This window comes from Ochotona curzoniae, unplaced genomic scaffold (assembly GCF_017591425.1).
Source record: "Ochotona curzoniae isolate NIBS_2020 unplaced genomic scaffold, NIBS_Ocur_1.0 contig_3622, whole genome shotgun sequence".
NCBI classification, from domain to species: Eukaryota; Metazoa; Chordata; class Mammalia; order Lagomorpha; family Ochotonidae; genus Ochotona; species Ochotona curzoniae.
Window position 1 is genome coordinate 20,491,351 of NW_024465926.1, and position 19,276 is coordinate 20,510,626.

At 53.1% G+C, this 19,276-nt stretch overlaps 1 protein-coding gene across 1 annotated transcript; it reads right to left on the reverse strand.

Moving 5' to 3' along the window:
* Positions 1–756: 756 nt before the first annotated feature.
* On the reverse strand, positions 757–7,347 carry ADGRG5 (adhesion G protein-coupled receptor G5). The gene is made up of 11 exons (XM_040982111.1): positions 7,057–7,347; positions 6,771–6,855; positions 6,120–6,300; positions 5,730–5,837; positions 4,907–5,023; positions 3,970–4,122; positions 3,230–3,351; positions 2,857–3,119; positions 2,318–2,435; positions 1,267–1,544; positions 757–932 (listed from the first exon to the last, which is right to left on the reverse strand). Exons 1-11 carry the CDS (start codon positions 7,181–7,183, stop codon positions 832–834), a joined length of 1,653 nt encoding a protein of 550 aa, XP_040838045.1. The 5' UTR covers positions 7,184–7,347; the 3' UTR covers positions 757–831.
* Positions 7,348–19,276: the final 11,929 nt, after the last annotated feature.

Consider the following 19,276-nt stretch of genomic DNA (forward strand, 5'->3'; position numbering starts at 1 on the left):
CCCATCACTGCAGGCAAAGTGTTAGCCTGTGGAGCCACCACGGGCACATCTCTACCAGATCTTAAGAGTCAGCATTACCAGTGACCCATGGCGCAGATGTGGAACACAAGACAGACAGACTGAGCAGCTCGGTCACTGTCACACAGCTAGTCAAGCAGAGAGCTGACAGCTGGGCCCAGACAGTGCAGCTCTGCGTCTACACCATTCAACACCTACAGAAATGCAGAGCAGGACAGATTCTCCTGCCTCGGGCCTTAAGACGCTGCCCCACGGCACAGCCCTCAGGAGCAGCTGCAACAGTGGAGTCACCAGGGCCAGCCTTCCTTCCTGCTGGGTTCCCAGCAGTCCCAGTCTTCATGGCATTGTGGGATGCCATCTCCACAAACAGGAAGCAGCCCCTTGCCCTGCAGTAGCACCCATGGTTTCTGGGCACGGGACACTGCGCCCCCTGGTGTCCATCCTGTGAAAGCACTGGCAGGCTGTGTGAGGTCAAGGGCAGCGCTGACACCAGGTGGGTTTCAGTGCTGGGCAAGGGCCCTGGGCCCAGGGTGACATTGACGACCCCTACAAGAAGGGTAGGCAGGGCCAGACAAGGAGTGCCAGGGCAGGTTAGTGGCAACCCCTCCCCCGGCAGATGCAGATGATTGGGTGAGGTCAGCTGGGGGTCCACTGCCAACATCTGGGCTGCCCAATCCCAGAGCCAACTATTGGGGGAGGAAGAACCTCTGCACTTAAGGCACCGGGGGAAGCAGAGGCGGCCCTGGAGGCACAGTGACTTTGGTGTCCAGTGGCAGCCCTTGCCTCCTTCTGCTGGGAGCCAGGGAGGCCAGGTTACTGCACCATATGGGAGGAGCTGGGGGCCTCCATGTCCGCCTTGGCTGCTGCCTCGGAACGACATCTCTGAGAGCAGAACCAGACGAAAAGAAAAAAACCTGCAAGCAAAAGGTCAGTCGGTGAGCACCTCGCCGGCGCCAGGTCCCCCAAACCCTGGGAGGAGTGAGGTTTCCCCGGGGCCCACGAGGAACTCCCAGAATTCCCTGTTCCTGGAGGCCAGAAGGGACAGGACCTCGAAGCACACCCCATCTCCACCCCCCAAGGGGACCTTTGTGTGTGGGAGTTGGGTGGCTGCGCCCCTTCTCTGGGCAGAAGTGGTCTCATAGCAGCTTAGTCAGAGGAGCAGGGGCAGCAACTGCCTTTTAGTCCCACCCTCGCCCCTCTACCTGTGGCAATCCCCGAGGGCTTCCTGCAGGCAGCCCCAGGCCCTACCATAGAGCGAGTTGAAGATGGTGAAGAGGAAGAGCTGTGGCACAAGGAAAACACCGAAGGAAAAGAAGGCCAGGGCCCAGGTGGTACCCAGCAGCGCCGTGAGGCCCAGCACCAGGGTAGTGTTGCGGCAGGCCTGGGAGCCTGGTGCCTTCTCCCGTGCCCGCAGCCTGCGCACAGTCCACAGGGCCCAGGCCAGCACCCCCAGATTAAACAAGGACGTGAGGCCACCATAGCCCATGACCAGGACACTGTGGACCGTCGGGTTCCGCACCCAGCACCTGTTGGGGACAAGGCACAGGGTCCATGAGTACTACCCACCTACCATGCCTACGTCCCTGCCACCTGGTTCCACAGCTGCCCACATGCGTTGGCTTACTGAGGCCCCTCCTCACTAAACTTGTACTCCTCTCCCCACCCATGGCTACCCTATGCTAACTGGTATGATATTGATTAGATCATTGACTGGGACTTGGGCTTTCTAGAAGCTCGCCTTCCCAGGCCCACCATCTTTGGGCAAGAAACCTTGTCCTGGCATGGCTTGGCATGCTCTCAAACCAAGCAGGGGAAGAGCTGCCACCCCGTGGCTGGGTGTTCAGGTACTCTCCACCGGCAATCAGGGGCTGACGGGCAGTAGGAACATGACAACTTGCCCTGGTGTTAGGCTCTCTCTGTGGCCTTTGGGGCTTTGTCTCTGTGGGATGCCTCCAGGTCAGATGTCACCCCGTGTCCCTGTGTCATGTGCCAAACGGAGTGTCCCGCAGGCAGTCCTCACGGTGACCCCACAAGGCATGTCCACAGTCATCAGTATCTCACAGAAGCAGAGAAGGAAACCATGGCTTGAGTACCAGAACAGACAAGGACAGGACCTGAAGCCCCAGGCTGGTGCCCAGGCCTGTACCATATCTACTCCGGTCCCAACCAGGATTCCTGCTACTGCAGCGCCGCCAACTGGAGACACTTGGGATTGTCCCTGTAGGGGCCCTCCGGAGCCAGTAAGGGAAGTGGCTGGGTCCCTGGACTCCTCCCATACCCATGGCCCAAGCACACTCACAGGGTCGTGTTCTGGGAGTCTGTGTCATTCAGGCGGCTGTCAGAGACAGGGATCCTCCGGGGTCCGTACACAGAGCTATCCACAGCCAGGAGCAGCAGCACCAGCAGGGCCGGGACCCCTGATGGGGAGGGGGAATACAGGCTCAGGAGACACTGGAGGAGCCAGACTACCGGGAGAGAGCCTCCCTGGGCAGAGGACAGAGGGAGCTGCTGAGGGGGTAGTCTCACCCCATGGCCAGTGGCCTGGCACTCTCAGAGGGGGCACTTCTCCAAGCTGGGGATGGAATGCAGGGGGTGCCAGGGGTCTGGCTGGGGTGACAACAGTGACAGTGGTGACAGGGCAGTGCTGACCGGAGTGGGGCTGGGAGAAGAGGGAAAGTGGCGTGGGATGGAGTGAAAGTGGTGATGAAGATGATGGCAGAGATGGAGGAGCTGAGAGGTCACACAGAGACCACAAGAGTGATGGCTGGAGGTCCCATGGGGCATGGTAGGAAGACTAGCGGAAAGACCATGGGCCCACCTGCTGGGGCCCACGCTCACCCCAGCCCAGTGCACACAGCTTGAGCACGTATCTGTGGACGTAGACGTTGTACACACGCCCGAGCAGCAGGCAGAGGTTGAAGCCTTCGATGGCCACCCAGGTGAGGCAGCTGAGCAGGGCATAGTGGAGGCCAGCAGCCAGCGCTGTGCACACGGCTCTGGGCCCGGCAGCCAGCACAGGGCTCAGCAGGAAGGCCACGTTGAGGAGCAGCACGGCGGTGTGCAGGTTCATGTGGATGCGTGTCGTGGAGTCTCTTGGCTTCCTGTGGGAGGAGGGGGATGCCTAGGACTCATGGTGGCTGGATCTGGGGTGACAGCTGCCACAGGGAGAGGGGACGGAGGAAAGGCTAGGGGGAGGGGGAGGGGAAGGCACCTGGAGTGCAGGTGCAGCAGGAGTGTGAGCAGCGACGCCACCATGGAGACACTGCAGCCCACGACAGAGATGGAGGTGAGAGGCGCCAGCAGCTCCACGGGGACTGGGGCTTGGGAGAGCTGCTGCGGGAGGGGAACACACAGACAGCTGCCCAGGCTTGGGGGGCCCTCCGAGCCCATCCCCAGATACCCCTCCCCACATACCCAGCCATGGGCCTGCCTTGACAGGGGCCAGGCCCCAGGCACAAGTGGCAACCCTTGCCCCCAGCAAATCCTCTGGCTTGATGAGAATGTCCCCTCCCTCACTTCCACGGACAGGGATGGCCCCACCTCCACTGTGTGCAGACAGGTGCACCCACTCCCACCCATGGGTGGCTCTGAACTCAATCTCAAGATTTCAGCTGGCCTGACCAGTGAGGCAGGCACAAGCCTGGAGCTGCAAGAAGCTACGTGACTGTCCCACACGGCAGGTCCTGTCTGAAGGCTCAGCCATTCAGACAAGCAAATGACAAGCAAAGCAGAGGGACCAAAACAGCCTCCTCTTAGTGGCATGGAGTCCCTGGATCCAACCATGCCCAAGTCTAATGCAATCTTTTTTCAGACACATGAGCCCAGAAGTTTCTTTTCTTTCTATTCTGGGGGTGTTGCTTAAGCCACTTGGAGTCAGATTTTCCGGCCCTCGCTCCTCTACCAGAGGCACAGGCCCCCTGTCCCAAGACTAGCTGTGCCCCAGGAACGCACCATGAGGACCGCGAAGTAGGTGAGGTGGTGGCACCGGCACAGCACCCGAGAAGGAGAGGGTTGCTCTGTGCGGCAGCCGTCTGCACTCCAGGCCCCCCAGGGCTGCTGGCTGGCTCCCTCCTTCCAGAAGACACAGGTCACTGTGTGGCCTTCCTGAAGGGACATGCCGAGGTCAGTCACCGGGTGCAGGGGAGGGACCTTGTACAGGCTGGGGTGGGGCATGCTGGGCCAAGGGAGGTTCCGCCGTGCACCTGTCAGCCCTCAGTAGGCTCTGGCTTTATGCTTTGCATCAGACAGTCCAGGTCCTAACCCCAACCCCAACACAGACTCTGAGAGGGACCTGGGCAACTTGCCCGGTTCTCCCAAGCCTCAGCCAAAGGAGGTCCCTGCTAGCTAAGTCACAAGGACACTGCAGACAGGCAATGTGGCCTCTCCTGTCAGGCTGGGCACAGCGACTAACTCAGGAGTGGACACACGACCCAGCCACAGGCTTGGAGTTGCCTGGGTGGGGAAGAGCCCACTGGGGGGAGGGAACAGGATTCTGGCACTTGGGCCTCAGTGAGGCTAGAGAGCCAAGCCAGAGCTTGCTGCTGAAAGACAGAGGGACTGAATCATGATGGCATTGTTGTGCTGCCTGGATCAAGCCACACCTGAAGCCAGATGGAAATTCTGACATTTCATCCACATGAACCAGCGAATTCCCTTTTGTGCCTGAGCTGGCTTGAATTGGTTTCCTCTTCGTTGCAACAGAAACAATGTAAATAGACACTGGAACTGAAGGCCTCTCTCTCTCTCTCTCATTTTCTTGGCATCGGGTATGATGGAATTAAGTCTCTTTCCAAAATGGTCCCACCGATTGCAGCTGAGTCAAATTCATGTCCAACAGGCCAGCTGCAGAGGGGCGGGAGGGGACAGAGGTGGGCCGCCCTCACAGTACCAGACTGTTGTTGTGCCAGAAGCTGATGTTGACAGGCTCCCGAAGGTTTTTCACAGACGTGTTGTCCAGCTGGGCCCCCAGGACGTAGCCGTTGAGCAGGGCAGAGCTGGCATTGTCCTGGGTGGGCAACAGAAGGGCTGGTGGAGGGAATGCGCTATGTGTGTGGGGTGGGGGACAGGTGAGGTCTGGGCCCCTGTCCTAGCCCCTCCTCTGCTTTTGACCTAGGCGTGGTATCTAGCATGGGCTGCCCCTGGCCTTGGCACATGCCATCCCTGCCACCTAGAAGGCTGTGCTGTCCCCACCCCAGTTCCAGCTCTCATCTGTTGGATGCATTGTGGTCTCAGAGCCTCCAGCTTACTTCCAGCTCAATTTGCTTTTAAAGCCAACATGGAAAGATAGCCCCTTCAGAAGCCCTCCTGACTGCCCTGTGACACGAGCCCTAGCTGCATCCTGACTCATGAGTCAGCTGCATCATTGTGGCTGTAACTGACCTTGAACTCATCTGTGAAGTCCGCATCTACATGAAACTGGAGCCAGAGACAGAGCAAGCTCTCTGCGGACAAGGACCTCACCTAGACACACTGTGGCTTTCTTAGGTCTCCTTTGCAAATCACCACTGAGCTCTCCTACCATTCTGCCAAAGCTTATGGGGAAACTGAGTCCAGGGAGAGACAAAGGGCTTGGCTGGTACAGGGACCCAGTCTTACTGGGTGGGTACCAGTTCCTGCCCAGAAGCAGGCAGTGGCAACGATGTCAGTGGCGCCCTCGGGAAGGTGCCAGCACCCTGTTGCCATGGCCTGCCTGCTTACCTGTCCCCACTGACCTGGAAGAAGTAGGGCGTGAGGAAGTAGACACAGATGAGCCGTAGCTCCGTGGGGCGTCTCTTGCAGGCCTCCGTGGTCAGCTCAGCAGGGAACTGCATGGTGTGCTCCTGCCGCACCTGTGCAGGGCCGCAGACAGGCTGAACTCGGCATCCAAGGCCGGCGGAACTGACCTGAATGCCCTCGCTGACTCCTGCTGACCACAACATCCGTGTACTGCCCTGGCCAGTCCCTCTCTCAAGTAGCTTATAGCTGGGTAGGGCTGATGCCAGGGGCAGGAGCAGCAGCCTGGGTGGGGAAGAAGGTGAGCAGAGCCTAGGGGAGCAGTGACAGCCTCACTCCCAACACCTCGGCCCCCCACATCTGGTATCCCCCCAACCCTGGTCACCGGCTCCTCTGATCCCCCTCTGACTGACCTGGTGGACCTGCCCTGAAGTGGCGCTGCTCAATGAGAGGCCAGCAAAGTCACAGTTGAGCTTGAAGACCAGGGACTGGATGGTGGTGGTCTGCAGGGTCAGGTTGTGGCCCAGAAAGCTGGCATTCAGCAGCATCTGCTCCAGATCTTGCACCTGCCTGAGGTCCAGACAGGTGGCCAGAGGAGCAAACCCAGGTTGAGGGTTGGCCCCCACCCCCAGCCCTGGCCACCCCCAAGCCGCTGCACACTCCGTGTCCCTGGAAGGCTGTTTCCTCCATGCCCTATGCATCACCTCCTGTTTAACTTCTGATCAGATCCTACTGTGCTGTCCTCTCTTCCAGGAAGCCTTCCCTGACTGCCCTCTGGCGCCCACTAAAGGACACATTCCCATGCTTCCCAACTGCAGTTCCTCATCCCGGCAAGTCACAAACATGAGCCTCTCACCCAGAATCTTCAAATCTACCCCCAGAACAACACAGAGTCCCCAGTGTAGACAACAGACGCTGCCAGGCAGTGACACGCTTGGCCCTGCCTCTTGGGATCCAGGGCCTTTGAGTGCAAAGTCCCAGCCCTGGCCTCTCAATTCAGGGTGTAGGCCTAGAGGCCAGGGAGGAGAACCCCAACTCACACAGCACGAGCCAAGTTCTGCCTCCTAGCCAGCTTCATCTTCTCCATCCTGAGCATCTGGTTCTGAATTTCTTCTGGTGATGTCCCTGGTTGGCACGAGAGTGAGACCGGGCCCTGGCTGTCCCCGACCCTGGGCTCTCAGGGCCTCAGCCCTCTAGCACTAGCCCAAGGTTTCCAGCTCACCCATACCACTGCCCTCCAGGGAACCCAAGCAGCCCTGACTCCCAGCTGTCCCGTCACAGCTCTGGGCCTGGGTGAGGATGCCACCACCATTCCCCCTGCCTTACCTGCTGTCCTGCCCTGAAAAGTCAGAAAACATAGGCCGAGGACCAGCACCCTGCAGCAATCCATGCCCCGAGACCACGTTTCCTCCAGGATTTGGTGCCTGCCCTGGGAAGTTGTCACCATCACCATAGCAATACAAAAATGGCCCCTGGCTTCTTGGTGTCTGCACTCAGGCACCTGCGTTCCTTTGATTCCCTACCCCTCCTGTTCAGGTTCCAAATGAACAAATGCTCTTCCACTTAAACATAGAGAATGGGTTAGGCATTGGCAGCCTATTTACAATAGCGCTTGGGACACTGGCATTCCATATCAGAGTCCTTGGGTTCAAGTCCCAGCTCTGCTTCCATATTCCAGCTCCCTGCTGATGGGCACCATGGGAGACGGCAGGGGATGACCCTGCTCCGGGGAGATAGTCTTGAGTACCCAGCTTCTGGCTTCAACTGGGCCCAGTCCCAGATTCGCAAGCACCTGGAGAGTGAGCCAGCAGATTGAAGATCTCCTCTGTCTGTATGTATCTCTCTGTTTTTCAAATAAATTTTTAAAATAAGAAGCAACCAAAATTCTCTGGGGGAAGGGGGAATTCTCCCCTCACAAAGAACACAAAGCCCAGACAATTTCCAGGTTAATTCTTTCAAACATCTTTTTTAAAGATGCATTTCTTAGGAAGACAGATCAGATTTGCAGAAAGAAGGAGAGACACAGAAAGATTTTCCGTCCGCTGGTTCAGTCTCCAAGTGGCCGTAACAGCCAGAGCTGCTCAATCCAAACTCAGGAGTCAGGAGCATCTTCTAGGTCTCCCACACAGGTCAGGTCCCAAGGCTTTGGCCACATGCAGGGAGCTGGAAGGGAAGTGGAGCAGCTGGGATATAAACCAGCACCCATAATGGATCCCAGCGCATGCAAGGTGAGGACTTTAGCCACTAGGCTACCACTCTGGGGCCCCCACTGTCTCTTGAAGGTCCTCCTACAGCAGGGTTGGGACTCAAACTTGTGAGGGGCATCTCAACCTGAGCGCCAAACACTCACCCCCCAACTTATAGAGATTTTTCTGAAAAAGTTAATCTATCCACACAAAAGGCATCATCTGTAAAATCCAAGGCAACTTCATTCACAATAGCCAAATACTGGGAACATTTGCAGGCACCTGTTGGGCAGTGAATGAAATGTAGACATATCCATGTCACAGAACAGCAGTGAGCAATAAGAAGGAATGAACTGTCAGCTGGGCCATGTCAGTGGGTGTGGCTAAGAGCACTGGGGCCAGACACAATGGACCCTGTGCTTCCTGCTTCAGCTCTTCTGACTGTCCATAAAATAAAGACTCTAGAAACACAGAACGGATCTGTGTGGCTGGGGACAGGGTGAAGATCGTGACGATGACAGAATACCAGGCAGCTCTTCAGAGCAGCAGAGACTCTGTGTAGACTGTGATTAAATGTATATCACTTACGGCAACACACATATGTGTGGAATGTGATTACATGTATATAGACTATGGTATACATGTTTCTATGGTGATGTATGTGTGTATAGACCATGGTGTATATGTGTGTAGATTTGATGCACACAGGTGCAGACCATAATTACATATATGAGAAGGCTGTAGTTATATGTATATAGACTATGGCCACATCTGTATCGGTTGTGATGCACATGTGTATAGGTTGTGATATACATGCATGTGGACTGTGATGATATGTGTGTAGATCTGGCGTACGTTAACACATGATAGCACACACTTGCCAAACCCATTCACATACTCTTCATTGGCTAGGTTTTCCTTTGTGTCTGTATTCCAGACTTTCTAAATGAAAGCAAAAACACGTTGGGAGGATGGCAAAGAGGAACCAGAAAGAGGAGGAGAGGCAACTTCCCCCTCTGGTGATGAAAAAAGTCAACAGAGAACGCGATGAGGGAGAACCACAGCACTCAAGAGACCTGCTGGATGGCGAGAGCAGGGAAGTGGCGAGGAGTATGACCTCTCTCTTTGCCCACACTGGGTTTGCACAAACCCTGGATCCCACAGCCCCAGGGTCAGGCTAAGGTGGCTGGCACAGGCTCCCATCTCACAAGCAAGAGTTCTATCTGCATGGGGACCATCCAACAATCCAGCAACATCCATGAACTTTACATTCTGAATGTCCCTTGGCCCAGGAAACTTTATTTTTATTAACTGATCCCACGGAAATTATAGGGCAAGCCAGGAATGCTTGTCTATACATAGACAAATATTTCTAACACTATTGTTAATAAAGAAAATCTAAAAACTGGGCAGGCAGCTGTCAACAGAAACATCTTAAATACATCAAAGTTTCAAAGCTGCCTTAGAAAATGGCTTGGACCTTTCTTCCTCTTCTTTGTTAAGATTTATTTATTTTTATTGGAAAATCAGATTTACAGAGAAAAGGAGAGACAGAGAGATCTTCTATCTACTGGCTCACTCCCCAAGTGGCCACCAACGGTCGAAACTAAGCCAATCCAAAGCCAGGAGCCAAGAGCCAGGAGCTTCCTTCCAGGTCTCCCACACTGGTGCAGAGTCCCAAGCCTTTGGGCCATCATCCTTTACTGCCTTCCCAAGCTACAAGCAGGGAGCTGGAAGAAGTCGAGCAGCTGGGATACAAACCGGTACCCATGTGGGATCCCTGTGCATGCAAGGTGAGGACTTTAGCCACAAGGCTATTGCGCTGGGCCTGGATCTTTCTTCTAAAACTCAACATGTGCCCATCCTGCGACCCAGCACCTGCACTCTTAAGCTTCCATCCCCAGGAAACACTCACATACCCACTGAAACCTACACGCATGCAGACTGAAACCTATGGGCATGCCTAGCAGCTTTGCCAGGGAAAGTCCCAAACTGGGAGCAACTCCAGTGTTGGGGAAATGCATGTACTCGGTACTGCACACCATGAACTACAACTCAGCAGTATTAAAAAAAATGATATACATGTGTATACACACACACAATTTTGGTGGATGTTGAAATATTCAGAGCAAAACCCAGATTCAAACCAATCTCAAAATGGTGCATATTGTGTAACTGGATATACATAACATGCTTTTAAATGGCAAAATTCTAGAACTAGAAAATTGATCCATGGGGTGGCCAACAGCTGGGTTGGGGAGGATTGTCTGTAAATGTCTGACTAATGCAGGAAGTTTTAAAAACTGCATCTATTTATGAAGCAGAGAAAAAGAGAGAAAGAGGAAGAAGAGACAGAGAGGCAAGGAGAACCAGAGCCTCACTCCCCTGTTTCGCTCCCTGAAACATCCTCTCGGGTCTGAAGCCAGGAGCCAGGAACTCAAGCCAAGTGGCCCACGCAGTGGCAGGAACTTGCGCACCTGCCTCCTCGCTGCCATGCCCCAGAGTCCACATTCGCAGGTAGCTATAGTCGGAAGCCACAGCCTGGCATCAGGTTACCTACTCCGGTGCAGGTCTGTGTCATATCCAGAGCCTCTAGTACTGGGCTAAACATTTACCACTTGTGCATAATTTTCAGGACCCTCGTTCTAGCCTGCACTTTGCTTTTCCTTAACGCTGTACCTTGCAGAGCTTCCATCACCTTACCTCGAAGGTGCACCCTCTCTCAACAGTGAGATGGCACAGGCAGAAGTTGTCATGGGTTTAAGCAGCCTCTGGGACCAGCCACAGCTGCAGAGTCTGATCTGCTCTTACAAACAGTGTAGTGGAACATGCCACACCTCCTAAATGAGCAAGCTCACCACTCAGACATACTCAAAAGGGATTCTATTTCTGGTCAACTTCTAGAAGCTTCTATACAAACCAAAGTCCTATTACTAGGAAAATCAGCTATTGCATGAATTTTATATCATTTTTATAGTTTGTCTTATAATATAACCCGCAGTCTTTTGTATTTTTTTTTTCTGGTCATGTAGAAGTATCTTCATAATGGCCCGGCACAATGTCTCAAAGGCTAAATCCTCAGCTTGTAAGCACTGGGATCCCATATGGCCACCAGTTCAAATCCTGGCTATTCCACTTCTCATCCAGCTCTCTGCTTGTGGCCTGGGAAAGTAATACACGACAGCCCGGAACCTTGGGCTCCTGCACCCACGTGGGAGACCTGGAGAAGGATCCTGGCTTCAGATCAGCTCATCTCCAGTCACTGCAGCCATTAAGAGACTAAACCAGCAGATAGAGGATCTTTCTCCTCTGTCTCTCCTTTCTGTAAATCAAAATAAACAAATTTTTTTTAAGGTAGTGCTGCTCTTAGTGCTGCAGCCTACTGGCTAAAGTTCTCGCCTTGCATGCACAGGAATCCCATATGGGCACTGGTTCTAATCCCGGTGGCCCCACTTCCCGTCCAGCTCCCTGCTTGTGACCTGGGAAGGCAGTGAAGGACGGCCCAAAGCCTTGGGACTCTGCACCAGCGTGGGAGACCTGGAATGAGCTCCTGGCTCCTGGCATCAGCTCAGCTTCAGCTGTTGGTGGCCACTTGGGAGGGAACCAGCAGACAGAAGATCTTTCTCTCTGTATCTTCTCCTCTTTGTATATCTGACTTACCAATCAAAATAAATCATTTTTTTAAAAGAAGAAGTATCTTCTTAAAAGATGTTTTGTTCATTTTTAGCTTCTGGACTTTGACTGCTAACTAGAAAAGCCTTCCCCATTCCAATGTCAGAAAGGAATTCTACATTTTCCCTAGGACTTTTGTAGTTTTGTCTGTCATACTGAAATGCCAAGGCCACTGGCATGGATTTTGGCGTAAAGTACAGCACTGGATTTTGTTTTTGTTTGTCCTCAGTGGTCACCCATGTTCCTTACAATTATTTTTCATGCTAACGACACTGAGGTTAGGGAGTGCTGGGTTAGCTGTTGGGCTGGGAGGTTACTGACTTGCTTACACTGCCTTTCTATACTTTCTTTTCTCAGAATTTAAGAGGCCAGGCAGTAGAAGAGCACAGAGAATCCATGGAACCGAACAACTTTAAATACTAAGAAAATGAAGGCCTTGACAGTGGAGGGCTTTCTAGCACAGAAATGATCTCAGGGTAACTTCTCTACATTCCCTGGACTTATGGATGGAAAAGGAGGCCCAGGCAAGCAGGTGTATTCAGTCTCCAGGACCCTAACGCCAAGTTCCCAGACCCTGAGCCACACAGCTCTGGGATAAGCATCAGATGTAAAGGAGGCTGACTCCCCCACTCCTCCTTCCCCACACCACCACATCCCTGCACACAAGTGGAGAAATCAAGGTCCAGCACCCCAGAGAGAAGCTGTGGGCTCCCACTGCTTTCCAGGAGCAAGCCAAGGTCTGTACTTCTGCATGTACCCACCAGCACCCCCACATTCTCAACCACCTTGTCCCCTCCTTCCAGCCCCCACCCCGAGCTCACCAAGACTCATTCTCAGGGGCCCTGGGACAGAAATCTCTGCCCAGACTTCCAAGGTGGAGCCAGTGGCTGTGGGGAAGCTGGAGATCACCCAGGTCAGTGGCCAGGCTGGGAGGAGAACCCAAAGCTCCCATCTCCAAGTGCAGGGCTCTCTCCCACTCTTCCTACCATACTGTAACTTCACAAAAACTGTTGACTAACCAGGCTGCTACTTACACAAATCAGAAAGATGAGGAAACATGTGGAGGCCCAGACAGAATCTTGTGAAGATGTGATTTTGATAACGAGCTTTAGTAGTGGGTACCTGTGACATTGGGCAAGGAACCTGACAGCTGTACCCTGGGGTCAGTTGGTTTGTTTTTAATTGAAACACCACTTCTATATTTCCACATACCACACTCCTGGCCAGCAAGCCCTACCCCAAGTCCAAGGCTGTGACCAAAGCCCCTGGCCAAGGAAATGTCTGCTTTGGCTTATTGTCTTCCCCCCTTCCTCGTGGAGAAGCCCACCTTCTCCCTTGCATCACAGGGCCTGCTGAGCCAGCCTTGCTCCTGCACAGAGCCCTACCCACTTCCTCCAAACAGCTGCCCATGCCAACTACATCTGGGGCCCCATCTCTAGCATGCCCCAGCCTGAAGAAAGAGTGAGAGATGCTATTCTTTTCCCCATTGCACAGGAGAGACTATGCCAAAGCCCAATAGAGTCTGTGACCATGCCAACAGCAAAGCCATGTCCCTGAAACACTGTCCCCTGGCTCCCACCCAGGTCGCGTCAAAGGAAACTGTACCTGCTCCATTCACAGAGCACAGCTTCTGTCCAAAGCCCCACCAAGCACTCCATAGTCCCTCACACCTGTCATCCAACAGCACGTTAGTGGAAGAACCTCATTAAAACAAAATGTAGGGGCACTATGGTATAGCATGTACAGCCACTGCTCTAGCACCCACATCCCATACCCCATGTGAGAATGCTCAATGCCAGTCCCAACCACACTACTCTCAGCCCAGCTCCCTGCTAATGCATGTCCTGGGAGCCTGGCCCAAGTCCTTGTGTCCCTGCTCCCAACACGAGAGACCTGAATAAAGTCCAAGGCACCTAGATTCAGCCTGACCCAGTCATGGCTATTACAGATATTTGGGAGTGAATCAGCAGGTGGAAGATCTCTCTCTCTTTTTGCCTTTCAAAAAAAATGAAAGAAAATAAATACATATTTTAAAAGAATAAATATGGAAAAATTGAGGTCCAAGGGCTTAGCCAAGGCCACACATCACCCTTCTCCATTTAGTTGCCTCTGCTTCCAGAAACATGGATGGCTACATTCCCTCAAGGTTGCAGTTGCCATCCAGAAATGGAATGAGGGGGAGTCCCGGCCTGCAGCTCACCAGGCCTACATCCATCTGGGTGCCCAATCCCACCCTCACCCCCACCGCCAGAAACCTGTGGGGAAAACAGAGTGAGCATGGAGCTGACCTGGGAGATGTACCTGCCTCCGTGCTGCTGTCTCAGCTGCTGCGTACTGTTTCTGCCCCAGCAGGAGGAGGAAGTCAAGAGGTCCAGGCTGCAGGCAGCCTCTGGGTTCATCCCACGACAGCCCGCCCGCTGTCCCAAGCCCCCAAACCACACTCTCACTTCACTTCTTTGGCCTACAGCTGCCTCTTGGTTTCCTCTGAACTGCTGGTTACACCATTCGTTCCCCTTTTCATCTCACCCTCCTCTACAGGGCTTGCTGAACTTCCTGGGGCAGCTGCACCTCTAAGACAATGCCACTCCAGTAAGATTCAAGACCCACGTCAACAGCACTCGCTGGCAAATGTCAAGTTGACATGGGCCACACCAGACTTGGCAGCACCATCCACCAGCACACACAAGACCAGGGGAAGAGAGAGCTGAGCCTGGTAGGGAAGTAGTGAGGACTCCAGTACTGGGCTACCACTCATGCTGGTGAGCGTGAGAGCTGGAACTGGGAGCAGACCATGCTTTGCAGGGTTACAACATCCTTTGACCTACATGTGAACAAGGTTAGGGGAGAGACAAGCTGGGGTAGCTGACTGTCTCCACTTGTACAGGCATGAACCAGAATAAGGGTAAGCAGGTTGGGCTTTGCCGCAGCAGCAGCTGGCAAGTGCCGGGACTAGGGGCAAGCCCTGTCAAGCTGGACTGCAGAACCACCTAGTGAGTGCAAGATCTAAGGCAGGGAGTAGTGGGTCCAGTGTGGAGGGTGTGGGCTCCTCTCTAAAGGGCTGCAACTCCCACTGGTGAGCATGAGAACCAGGACTGGGGAGGGGGCGGCAGGCCCGGTGAGATAGGCAGTGGTGAGATAGGCATCATCATCCACTGGCATGAATGTGTGCTGGAAGGTGGAGTTGGTTGGGCTGAGTTAGACTTCAATGTCCAATGATGAGTATACAAGATCTGAATGGAATGTGAGGCAGACTGTACTAGTTCATTGCACATGTTGGCAGGCACAGGAACCAGAGCAGGGGGGGCCAGTGCAGTGGGAGTTATCGGGTTTCGCTCTGACTGGTCTGCAGCTATCTCTGTGGTACATGAGGGCCAAGTGTGTGGTGGGAGGGCTAGGCTGGGCTGCAGCACCCATTGGATTGCTGAGGACTGAGGGCAAAATAAATTGATCAACCTCTCCAGTGAAACTTGACAGCAAATTTCTGGGCCAATGGAGGCTCAGAGATGGACTATGACAGCCAATTGACCTTGGAAAGATTTTCTCGTTTGTGGAGCAGCAATATCAGTAGCATCTCAGATTTATCAAAAACACATGAACAGAACCTTTAGAAAATGCTCCACAATGGAGAACTTGGGATGACATCTGTTGGCAGTTCCTCAACCCCCAGGGTAACGTGGAGGTTGGGAACTTGGGCATGGTTTATCCCCTTGTATCCCCCTCTTCCTCATATATGGGAAGAAAATGTGTAAACAAGGGTCTCACCCACTATGCCCTGATCCTCAACCCTTCCCACCCGATCAACCATACAAACATCATCAATAATAAAATAAAATTAAAAAAAGACCCACCTCAGCTCTGTGTCATAGGGCAAAAGATGTTGCCTCCCTGGGTCTGTTTCCCCATCAGTAGGCAAGACAGAATGGTGTGATGATGGCAGTGATAATGGCAAGGACCTCAGGCTATTGCTAGGTCACACTGCTCAGGTCCAAGTACCAAGTCCCCATTTACTGGTGGGGTGACTCTGGGCAAGTGAAGATGCTCTGGGTCTCAACAAGATGTAGATAATGGCAGCGGCACGTTGTCAAGGGTTTCAGCAAGGCAAGATCACAGAGGCACAGTCCTGAGGCGTAGAGGTCTGAGAGCACGGTCAGCACAGGTGGCTTCCCAGCTGGCCAGCTTCTCCTCACGTCAGGGGCCTGGAAATGGCCACCCTACGCCAGCCAAAAGGTGGCAGAACCCCTGAGGAGGGGAGGTGCTCTTTGTTCATGTTGGAAAGGGGAGATGGACCCTCTTTCTACAACGCCATCCACATAGCCTAGGGTGAGATGGAGGTGCAGTCTAAGGGAGAAGCAGGCCTAGCCCTGGCATGGGCTTCCCTCTCCTTGGGTTCTTGGAGCACTGGTCCCAGCACCGCCCACAGTTAAGGTGGCCTCTGGGGAAGAGGTGGGGGAGCAGCAGCACCTGTGAGCTCTCCCAAGGCCTTCATTCACCTGTATCTTGACTCCCACCTGGCCACATACATGGCCCCACCCTTCTTTTCATTTGGGTTTTCTTGACCATAACCCAGACTCATCTAGAGGCACTCCTGTCCTGAGGTCACCCAGCTGCCTCCTTTCTTGCATTGTTGGGTGCCTAGTGGCTGTCCTCCAGGGTCCTCTGTCTCCAAGCATGGCTCTCCAGCAGTCTCATTAAGCGATTAGCCTGAGCTCCAGATGTTGGGGCTCACAGCTGAGCTTCACTCCTACTCCCAAGCCAGCAGTGGTTCCCTATAGCCTCCAGAGGCTCAGTCTTTGCAGCTGCTACTGCCATGCTGTTGGGGATAAGCTTTCCAAGCCCACTCCTCCCTCCCAGCTCGATCTCTGCTGGTGGTACATGCAGGGACCCAGGTAGCCCTGCAGCCGGAGGCCAGAACCCTCTCGGCAGGCTCCTGTGCTTCCTGCCCACTCCCACCATCCCCTTTCCCAGAACATTCTGAGGCAACCATCACTACCACCCAGTTCCGCAGCACTGTCCTTTTCTCAAACTGAAACTCCAGCCCATTCAAAACAAAAAGTCCACTCTTCCCTCTCCTCACCCTGGCAACCACCACCCCACTTCCAGTCTCTACGAACGTGCCTGCTAGGTACTTCCCGTAAAGGAAAGCACACAATGCTGGCCCTTTTGAGACTGACTTAGTTCACTTACCATCATGTCCTCCAGGTTCACCCTGTATATTCCATTAAAAGGCTGAACAGTAGTCCTCTGGGCATGTCTACACACCTGAATGTGTGTGTGTGTGTATGCTTAAACATCTGTAATACAGTAATCATCTTTTAAAAGATTTATTTTTTCCCGAAAGGCACATTTTACAGAGAGAGAGAAGGGGAGAGATTTCCAACCAATAGTTCACTCCCCAAATGGTTGCAACAGCCAGAGCTGAGCTGGAAGCCTCTTCTGGGTCTCCCATGCTTTGGGCCATCCTCTACTACCATTCTAGGCCATAACGGAGAGCTGGGTTGGAAGTGAAACAGCCAGGATGCAAACCAGTGCTCATATGAGATGTCAGCGCTACAGGGTGAAGGGTTAGTTTGTTGAGCCACCATGTTGACTACAGATAATTTTTTTTTACTCACTTGTTTCCTGATGGACACCTGGACCACTTTTACCTTCAAAATATTGTGACTAATGCTGCTACAAACTCAAGTACACAAACCATGTCTCTTAAACAGAGTTTCTGGCTAGATTTTTAATAAAGTTTTGTTGACACGCTATTTGTTTCAGAGACTTTCTTCTATTTTTGGCAACTTGTGCAGAAGTCTTATTTATCCTACTGATAGGAACCCCCTTACAGAATCCTTATGACTTAAGAGGTAAAGTGATTTCAAGAAAAACACTAGGTGCCAGCACAATGGCTCAACTGGCTAATCCTCTGCTGCAGGGATTTAGCCACTGAATTGGGCCCTTAACTTAAAAAAAAAAAAAAAAAATTAATGATTTTTAAAAAGGGAGCCCGGCGGCGTGGCCTAGCGGCTTAAGTCCTCACCTTGAATGCACCGGGATCCCATATGGGCGCCGGTTCTAATCCCAGCGGCTCTACTTCCTGTCCAGTTCCTGCTTGTGGCCTGGGAAAGCAGTCGAGGACGGCCCAAGGCCTTGGGACCCTGCACCCATGTGGGATACCCAGAAGAAGTTCCTGGATCCTGGCTTCAGATAGGCATAGCATCGGCCGTTGCGCTCACTTGGGGAGTGAATCATCGGACGGAAGATCTTCCTCTCTGTCTCTCCTCCTCTCTGTATATCTGACTTTGTAATAAATAAATAAATCTTTTTAAAAAATGATTTTTAAAAAGAAAGAAAAAAATAGATAAAAAGGAAGAAAAACACTAATAAGGGCACATGGTGTAGGCATTTCACACAAGCGTCTCCCTTAGTGGAGTGCCCAGGTTTGGGTCACAGTCCTAGCTCCTGACTCCAGCTTCCCACCAGTGGAGACTTAAGACATAGCACGCAACAGCTCAAGTCATTAGGTTCCTGCCACCCCCACAGGAGACGTGGATGGAATTCCCAGCTCTTTTCCAACCCTGGTCAGTCGAAGAGAGTAGACCAGTCAAAGAGAGCTCTGTCTCTTTCTTGGTCTCTCTCGCTCTCTTTCTGTGTGTCTTACACATACATACACACACATAATAAAAATCTTAAAATAAGGACATAAATGCTGCACAGTGACAGTGGCAAAGGGTGACAATTAGGGAGATAGAACTTGCTGATGTGGGAAACACTGAAGCAGACTGAATGTAACCCTGCTGTGCTGGGTTCAGGGGAACAAGCCTGGAGGGTCAGTGGAGGTTGGACTGACATCATGTGGGGCCTGAAGGTGCCTTTTTTCTTTTTTTAAGACTTACTTATTTTTTATTGGAAAAGCAGATTTTTACAGAAAGGAAGAGAGACAGTGAGAAAGGTCTTCCATCTACTGACTCACTTCCCAAATAGCTGTAATGGCTAGAGCTGAACCATCCAAAGTCAGGAGCCAGGAACTTCTTCCTGGTCACCATGCAGGTGCAGGGTCCCAAGGTTTTGGGCCATCCTCGACTGCTTTCCCAGGCCACAAGCAAGGAGCTGGATGGGAAGTGCAGCAGCTGGGACACGAACTGACGCCTATATGGGATACCCATTCATGTAAGACAAGGATTCAGCCACTGGAGCATTGCACCAGACCCTGGAGGTGTCATTTTAGGAACAGAGGTGACACAGGTAGAACATAGAGTCATTTCTGGGCTCAGGATCCTCTGTAAGACCTGGAGGAAGCACCTGACCTCTGGCCTTCGTTTTCCTCACCAGGAAGCACCCAGCTCTTAGGGGCAGGAATCTGCATTCTAGTGCCCTGCCCAGCCTACCCTAGCATTCAGCACAGCTCCCATACTCAGTGGGTGGCCTCTAGCCACCTCCTGCAAGGGGCGCCCTGGGGAGAGTAATCCCAGCCTCTTCAGGTCTCAGCAGAGAGGACCAGTTGGGACAGCACTGCAGCCAGCATAGAGGACTGCCTGTCAACATACCCTCTGCCACCTTCAGCACCTTCGGCCCTTCCTCCCAACTCCAAAAATATGGCAGAGCTTGGGCCCTTAGCACCAGACCGTCCCTAGCTGGCTGGCCATGTATAAGCCAAGGGCCTCTCCAAGCCTTCATTTTCCCAGTTCTAGAATGCTCCACGTCCC